The following is a 9,137-nucleotide window of genomic DNA, read 5'->3' as shown; positions in this document are numbered from 1 at the left end:
ATATACAAATACTGAAATACATAGAAAACACCCATGACTCAGGAACAAATATCTGTATCATCATACAAATAAATGCCCTCACTGGGATTCGAACCCAGGACCATCGGCTTCGCAGGCAGGGTCACTACCCACTAGGCCAGACCGGTCGTCTGGAATATAAAATATTATAGGACATTATATACCCTACCCTACCTACCCCTACCCTATTTATTCTGGGTGAAGAAACATATATAAGCAAAAGTAACCGTTTTAATCCAACAAAAACGCCGTTTTCACTTAATACACCTTTCGCAAGTGATAAGGAATAAATCAGGTTATTTATAATATTAAATATCCCAATAAAATTCGTAAGGAGCGTGCGGGCCGCTCCCTCAATATGAATAAAACATATGCCTTACATAATGGCCGTACCAAAATATATTATAACTAACCATTCAAATGTGAATTCTATAACATATTGCATATGGTGTAGATTAATATGCAGACTGCTTCTTTATAGAAAATGTTACCTACAGTTACAAAACCGATTAGTTTACAAAGACACCGTATACAGAGTTGAAGTTTTGGAGAAATAATATAGAAACAATGCTAAACTTTCCTGCAATTTCCGAATAGGTGTTCGTGTTGGACCTTCTGTTATGATAATACTATTACTTATTCTGTGCTTCTGTTTATTGCAAAGTGTACTAATATCCTATTGCCGAATTTACATGCGTGGCAAGCCTCGACAAGCCTCAGGGGACGCTGCTATGTGGTGGAATGAGATAGCAATATCGATTGCTCCCTCTAACTCATAACTGCGTGCCTGAGGCTTGCCTCGCATGTAAACCAGACATTATAAGGACCAAGGGGTTTAAACATAAACGAAAGTAATACAAAACATTTATATTTTTATATAAAAACTTCCGATTCAAAACCCTTTGCACCAAAATGATTAAAATCATCATCTGAATCCTTGGCTACATGTTTCCGTCTCCGACGTTCCCGTTTCTTCCCCGTCCATTTTGTTGTTTCCAAATCCATGGCTTCTGCACACTTTTCATATATTTCATACAAATTTTTCAAAAACCTCAGTACACCAGCACCTTTTATATATTGTTGTAAATATGCATAAGGCTCCATTTGATGTTCCAATGCCAAAGCAATATTGTAGATAAAAGTGCCATTGTAACTTTTCGAATATTTAGTGGCCTCATAGGGATAATGGCATAGATTATTTAAAGAATTTAACTGCAGCAGGCAACACTGAAACCTTGCAAAAGAATGCATTTTCTTTGTGTCATAACTCTTAGGTTTCTTTTTTATGCTTGCATCTATTTCAAAATGCTTGAGCAAAACACTGGCAGACAATAAACAGTCTTCATATTGGACCTTATTTTTATTTAAGAAAATCTCATCGTCATTATTTGTAACTGGTAACCTCTTCAGTTCTTCTATTTTCTTTGAGTACTTGTTGTTAAAGTGATTATGTCCCCGGAAAGTGCCTGTTTTCTCATCAATTACCTCCAATGTTACATAACATGTTAATAAACTTAGGACATGAGCTAATGGAGGCTTAGTTTGAAGAACCCACCACAATATAGCTATCAAATATATCCGGAAATTAGATGGCAAATTGTCCAACACAGCTAAGTCTAACTTAGGCATTTTTTGTTCAATAAAATGTACAAAACATTTTTTTAATTGCTCTTCTGTCAATTCATAAAATGGTACATCAAAGAGTCGGCTTATAGAATATTCTTTATCCACAAATATTCTCTTGTAGTTAAGGCCATCTCTACTAACATATATGCAATAGTCTTCGGAAAAGTCTGTTAACAAGTCGAAAGCATATCTCATAATCAGTAAGGCACATATGAACGAGTCTTCATCAGTGTAATCTTCTGCTTGAGGAGCGGATAGGTGGAGATGGTGAACAAACAAGTTGAGATACGGCTGCGGTACAAGATTCGTTCTTATTCTGTCTGCAAACCATTCTGGTAGACCAAGAACTAGTTGTTCATCTTCGATACTCTCTTCTGATGATGATGAAGATTTATTATCATCATCATCATCTGATGACTCATTTTCCTCTTCTACTTGTTGTTCTGTCTCATTCTCATCACATTCAGGCATATTCAGCTCAGCGATAGACTCAGTGTCATCACTGTACCCGATGTTAAAATATTTTAATGAAATGCAAGTTTTCTTATTATATCCTTCAATACTTCTTTTGATTGTGGCAAAAACTCGGTCTTTCTGATTCTTCTTCATCCTACCGAGTATTTTAGCAATAGCAGATTCCAGCGTCTCATTTTGCAGCCACTTGAATAGGCCGTGAATGCATCTTTGCTGTTCATTCTTTTTCTTTTTACTCTTCGGCAATTTCAATTGGGAAAAGAATTTGTTAAAAACTCTTTTTTGAACATAGTCATTACCCAGTAAGGTTGCCAATAGAGGAAGGAGCTCATCTTCCAACCCACCAAAATGCTTCAGCATATATTCCACTTTATACATTTTGCATTCTAAGGCATTTATTTTTTCTCCATTCTCTTTTGTCCCGATCGGTGTTGGTTTCAGCTCTACAGTATTAAACGGTATGTACAGGACATTGTAAATGAAGAAATCAGAGTCGTAGCTCAACACTGGGCAGTCTAAATGTCTGGCCATAGCAGCTATCTCATCATCGGCTTCAAATTCGCAGACTGTGTATGCTATATCCATTTCAACAAGAACATCTCGGAATGTATCTCTTAATAGTATAGGGAAGATCTGAAGACTGCTCTGTGTTATTGGATCCAGTTGAGACCCTCCTCTAATCCTGGCTTTGAGACGGCTGTATGCGGTTTTCAACTTACGTCTCTCATACGCGCCATCGAAAATGACATAAGGCGTAATGTTACATTTTCGCAGGTTCTTAAAGAAGGTTTTAACGTACGCTGCGAACTTGTCGTAGTCCCCGCCGAAGGCCGAGAAGCTGTTCAGTAGCCGGTATAACTGGGCGCACAAACTATGTCCGTCTATCACGAGATTTGTATCGTGGAGAAGGTGGTCACGGAGAAACGCATTTTGATTATAATTTATATACGTGGTTAAGCCTCTAACACCCATATTAACACTTACAGATTAACAACATACTTAAATTTATGTGTTTTAACAGATAAACTCTCTAGAAGATGTAAACAAACGTGATTGAAATAGGTTATTTTCTTATTATGACATTGACATCAGTTTTTTTTTTATTCGTCCTTCTGGTCAGGCTGAGACCATAGGCCATACTGCCTGTTTAGTGACGTTTCACTTTCACCAATAAAATTGTGTTTGAAAATGGACGGGTCCGCTGCAAAGAATATATGGAAGGTAGAGGCACTTACCTCTACACTCCATAAAAGAATATAATACTCACTTCCACTGGGTCTGCCGCGTCTGCCGTACGTCCGTCAGGTTTTTTTTCGGTGACACTACGCTGTGGGAGCGAGACAGTGTTACGCACATATAGCAATGTCTCATTTACAAACTGGACTGGTGCGCGGACCGAACCAACTATACTCACGGGATTTAAAGACACCAACCAAGGTCGAGGAGCGGAAAACTTGGTGAACAACATGTCCCGTGTATGTCCCGTGTGCAAATTAATTATTGTATTTCATAGGTGGCAACATTGACTGTCAAATCGCCAACGGCGCCAACAAAACGTCAACGACCAACTCGAAACGCAAAACGCGCGCCAACAAAGTGAATGAAGAAAATAACGATATTTCCTGTTTTAATTACTGATTTTCTTTTCAAAACAATAAAGTTGGTGTACATTGCAAACTTAATAACATTGATTTTAATATTCGTGTGGTACAAAAGTCTCTTCCTTCGTGTTTTAAATCGATAAGGTAAGAACACGCCGGTGAGTAAGAAAACTTTACAAAATATTTTTTACAATATTTTTATTATCATATTGAATAACTCTACTTATTCTTTGGTATGTTGACCGCGTAATACTGATTTGTTATGACAATGCACCAAGAGAAACAGGAAGAATAACAGTGCATTTGACAAACCTTGGAAATGGTATTTCTTAGATAAACTTAAAATAGCCGTTCAGTTCAGACTGCACATTAAAATCATTATTTAACAGCTTAGGTAACAAAAAGAGGTATATTTGTCTCTGAGTGTAAAACAATTAGACAGCTACTTTTGAATGCAAACTGCTTAAGTTAAGTTTCTTTTGTGTTTATTTATATTAATCTTCTGAAAGTTTCGATAGAAGAGTATCCCAAGTATTTATCTACTGCTGTCCCATACAAATATGATTTTAGCATTTTCTTAAGATTTGCAACTATAGAAGTTCCTTTTTCTGTGACAAAAGTTCAAAAACTTGCATTGAAAAATGATCATCATCTTAAAACACCGAATAATTAATTTGGATACACAAAATAAATAGTATTTGTACAGGACAGCCCATGGAATGCTTCTCCATAAAATTTATTTTTTTATTGCTGTTCAATAAGTATATGTGGTGTTCCATGCCTAAAGGGCCCTTGTGCTCCATATACATAACGACCCTTCCCTGATGGAAAGCCAAGTATATCTTGTGTTCACCAGGACCAGAAGTTTGCAGAATCCTCTGCCGAGTAACAGAGTTCAAATCTATAAACCATGGATGCTGCTCAAGTAAGCATATAGTCAAATTTATCTATTTAGCTATATTTAATGCAGGGAAACCTTTGTTGTTGTTGTTGTCCTATAGCACCTCAGAGGTGCAACGGGACTTCTCAAGCTCGCGCGACGCCTTCCTATCTTCAGCGACCACTCTTGCCTCAATCCAGTTCAACCCGACCGCTCATAGTTCATTTGTGCTGGACCGCTGCCAAGGCGCCCGAGGCCACGGCTTCCGTCCGATGGTTTCCAAAACGCGAAGGATCGACCTGAGGGACTTGTTGATGAAGACTTGAAGTTTATTTGTTAGGCCCTTAGTCACTCTCCATGTTTCGCAGCCAAAAAGCAACACAGATTTCACAATTGATTCGAAGAGGGAAAGTTTAACATGTCGCGTGAGCACAGGGAAACCTTTATTTTAAATAAATTTTAACTGTAAAAAAAGTATGACATACCCTAAATACCCCCAAATAATTTTCATAAATGATGTCTGACTATGAACAGATGCAATTGACTTATTTTGGAATTCTGCCCGTGTTGATATTTATCAACTTGACTGTACCTTACCATACTCTTTTTACCCTATTCTTTTTTTTTTTATTAGCCTGGATTAGTGTCCCAATGCTGGGCAAAGGCCTCCCCTCACTTCCTCCACTCGACCCTGTCTAAAAATAAAGCCTTTGTTACAGGAAAACGCAGACGAACGCCCAGCCAATGTTGATGAGAATGTGCTTGCAAAGCTCGAGCAAGTGGCGAAGTTCCAACACGCTATCTCGTGTGGGGATGCGGACTGCAGCCAGCCAATTTGTTTGAAAATAAAGGTTTGTTACAATTTTTCATTTAACCAAGGATAGGCGCCAACTTTGTCAGTAGAAAAAGGCACAAAATTTAAATTTTGTATGGAATTCGATACATCTTTGAGCCTAGATTTTCCAATTTTTCTACTAACAAACAATTCCCGTTCTGCAGCCCTTACCACGAGTTTGACGCTGACATATTTGCTAGTGTGTGCGTAACTTACTTACTATGCATCTCGCTCGTACGTGGCATACGTTAATTAGTGTGTGTCAGGACCCCGGTTTATTCCGTAGAATGCCATTATTACTTTTGCATTTGTTTTTACTTGACACTAGATGTCACGAGTGTCGCGACTGACGAAAAGTGTATTGCTCAATAATCTATAACTATGTAATATAAGCAAAAGGAGTTGTAAATAGAGTTCCGGTTAATCCAGTTATAATATTAGCTGAAAATTGTTGAGCATTATCATTTTCGTACGTCGCGACATATATTGTCAAGTAGCGGTACTGATAAATCCGCTAATTGACGCTAGATGTCAACTATGCTTCCACTTAATATTTAAGGGGATGCAACGAGAGTTCGTTGTGTGACTGCGGCCCTAAAAGACCAAACCCAGCACAAAAAGAATTTATCTAGGCAACCCGGAGGACCTCTATACCTACCATTCTAACACCTAACGCTATCGGCTGGTTGCGTGGCCTGGATGTCGACTTATATTAACTCTAAATAACTTATATTATAATATTGCCTACAATGTACCTTAATATATATTGTTACAGGCCATCAACAACCACTATGCTATATGCCAGGAAAGATCGAATTGCGTGCACTGCAAGTTTCTCTTCAAGTTCTTCGGCTACCACGCCCAAAGGTGCACAGATGGGAAGTGCCAGGTGCCATTCTGCTTTCGCATAAAGCAGAAATTTGCGTTGAATAAAACTTTTTCACGTGTTAAGAGGCATCAATGTGTGGATCTCCTGTAAGTTTTGACGTTTTATACACGGTGGCTAAAAAATAACTGCATTCCCGTCCCCAGGGAGGTTTTGGGATTATACTGAGCAACTTTTACTATGGGACCAACCCCGAAATTGCGAGAAAAAAATTACCCTCCCATAGAAAATGGACCAGCCAAAATGTATGAAACAGCCAAATTTTTTTTTACATAAAGAAGCATGCAAACTTTCCTTATTAACTAGGTACTATAACTAAGTATATACATATAAAAAGTTATAGAACAATAATAACTCACATACTAATTAATTTATGTCCTCGATATACAATATATTATAATCATTATCCATCATCATTATTTCCATTACTTACCATATATATTCATTATTTACGCATGTCAAATATTCGTCGATTCTATAATAACACTTATCCAAGCAAAATTTATATAATTAGTTTTTAAATTCAGGCATGTCAGAGTTTCTTATTTCTACGGGTAGATTATTAAATATTTTTATAGACATACCTACATAACACATTGTTTGCAAAGAATGCTGTCTTTGGGTGGAACGGGTAGCATAGATCAGTGCCGTTTCGAGACGGACATATTGTGGTAGTTGCCTTATTTCTAAATAAACCTATATTGTGTTTGACATACATATAAACTTATCTCATAAATGTATAATGAGGGTAGCGTCATCACTTTTAATTTATTGAAAAGAGGTCGACAGGGTTCTGTTTCATGGACACCACATATAGCCCGTATACATTTCTTTTGTAGCAGAAATACTTTTTGCATATTACTACAGTTACCCCAAAGTAAAGACCATAGCGCAAATTGGACAATTTTGCAAATTGAGTGAAATTTATGCTTCCGATATTGACCACAAGATGGCAGAACCTTCTATGCACAAGAAAACGTACGAGAACGGTAGATGGCAACACTTGCTTTGGCAAAGTAAATGATTATGTTTCCGATTCAGGCCACAAGATGGCAGACTCTCCAACGCGCAAGATCCCTATAGAATCCCTATTATTTGCTTTATCCCTGACAAGTCAAACTGTCAAATATCCTTATCAAATTAAATTTAAAGCACCCTATACTGCATTTTTAACTCCATTGCACTTCTCACCCTTACAGACTCAAAACCATCTCAACGGACGGTCTCAACTATTTCGGGGGAGCTCAGGACAAAGCGGCGTATGCGGTGAAAGTGGAAACCTATATTTACGAACGTGCGTTCACGCAGGATGAATACTACCGCCTTCTGGCCGTTAAGATGTGGGATATAGAGATGGATATAGAGGAAAGAGATTATGAGAGATTCGGTTATTATTGGGATCGCCGTAACGTGGAGTCGAAGGCTTGTCAGGTAAGGACCGTGGCAATTTTCACTAGTGTCCGACGGACACCATTTTTGTAGATGGAGATGTAGGCATATAGCGCGTGGCCTTGAGCGAGTGAGGGAGGCCTGGCAGCACATAGACCAAATGACATCCAAACTTGTTACCATAGAAATAACGATGTGTGCTGATATAATTGACCACTTTCGCCGTCACTATTTATTTGTGTTGTACCTACCATCAAGTGTTTACTACGACTACTCTAATGTATAGTGCCGTTTATCTTTCGTCTAAGAACTTATTTTTAAAATTGTACGGTAATGAAATATTTTGGGTATTTTGCTTTTCGGTGAAGGAAAACATCGTGAGGAAACCGGACTAATCTCGATAAGGGCCTAGTTTACCGTCTGGATTGGAAGCCTGGAAGGTCAGATGGCAGTCGCTTTCGTAAAAACTAGTGCCTACGCCAATTCTTGGGATTAGTTGTCAAGCGGACCCGAGGCTCCCATGAGCCGTGGCAAAAAGCCGGGATAACGCAAAGATCATGTACTAATGATATATTTTGCCTTACAGACTGACGATGTTCTCATAGTCCCTGTTCCACCGGAGTACAATTGAAAATTTTATAATTCTTTTAAAAGTGTCTTATAATATGAAACCCTGCAGTGATCGCAATTTGATTGTGATATTTGTGATTAATATTAGTATAAGCTTTTTGTAATTGTTTGTATACACATAGATAAAGATATATGTCAAGTATAAGCTGGATTTTCTTTCTTTATGAGGACAACTAGGAAAACTTGATGCAATGAATGTGTACCTAAACAAAGTTTTGATTTGATTAATAGGGTTTGATTTGTTTAGAGCAAGTTAATAGGTATAGATTTGGAATAATTATATTAAGAAATGAAAACCAAAGACTGTAATAATTAAAACATTTTAATACTTAACTGTCTTTTTTAAATAACCCAAAAATTGTCACATACAATACATATACACCGTGTTTTTTTTTATTTCCGTTAATTTCAAGGGTGCATTCCTGAGCTTAAATCAAGTAACTTTCTCAAGGACACCGATATTCTAATTAACTGCATTTCGGAGATAATCACTATTTTTTTTTTTCGTTTAAGGCCTCTACAAGCGTGTACACTTGCCTAAGGGCCGGTATACATATTGATTAGTGTTTAAAATGAGTTCATACATTTGCTACTAAACTTTAGTACAATCTCGGTCGATCGATGTTCGAAATGACATTGATATGTCACAGATTTCAATTGTTTGCTTGAGTTAAATGTAATGCCCGTGTTACAACAACGCTATATGCTACATTTAATAACTTTTTAAACTTTTTTTTTTGAGAATTAACTATGCCGTTTAGTTCTCTTAACTTAAAGGCTTGGCCACACACAGAGCGC

The 9,137-nt window shown here is 37.5% G+C and overlaps 2 protein-coding genes across 2 annotated transcripts; one reads left to right on the top strand and one right to left on the bottom strand.

Moving 5' to 3' along the window:
• Nucleotides 1-888: 888 nt before the first annotated feature.
• LOC134663482 (protein asteroid-like) lies at nt 889-3,161 on the bottom strand. Its single transcript, XM_063519853.1, has one exon. The coding sequence runs from the start codon at nt 3,088-3,090 to the stop codon at nt 892-894; it is 2,199 nt and encodes a 732-aa protein (XP_063375923.1). The 5' UTR covers nt 3,091-3,161; the 3' UTR covers nt 889-891.
• A 1,412-nt stretch (nt 3,162-4,573) lies between these two features.
• On the top strand, nt 4,574-6,583 carry LOC134664116 (protein cbp-1-like). The gene is made up of 3 exons (XM_063520706.1): nt 4,574-4,644; nt 5,319-5,450; nt 6,210-6,583. Exons 1-3 carry the CDS (start codon nt 4,630-4,632, stop codon nt 6,411-6,413), a joined length of 351 nt encoding a protein of 116 aa, XP_063376776.1. The 5' UTR covers nt 4,574-4,629; the 3' UTR covers nt 6,414-6,583.
• The last annotated feature ends 2,554 nt before the right edge of the window (nt 6,584-9,137 follow it).

The sequence above is a fragment of the Cydia fagiglandana genome, chromosome 4, assembly GCF_963556715.1.
Source record: "Cydia fagiglandana chromosome 4, ilCydFagi1.1, whole genome shotgun sequence".
NCBI lineage: Eukaryota > Metazoa > Arthropoda > Insecta > Lepidoptera > Tortricidae > Cydia > Cydia fagiglandana.
The sequence above is the reverse complement of the archived record's forward strand: the minus strand, read 5'-3'. Positions and strand labels throughout refer to the sequence as shown.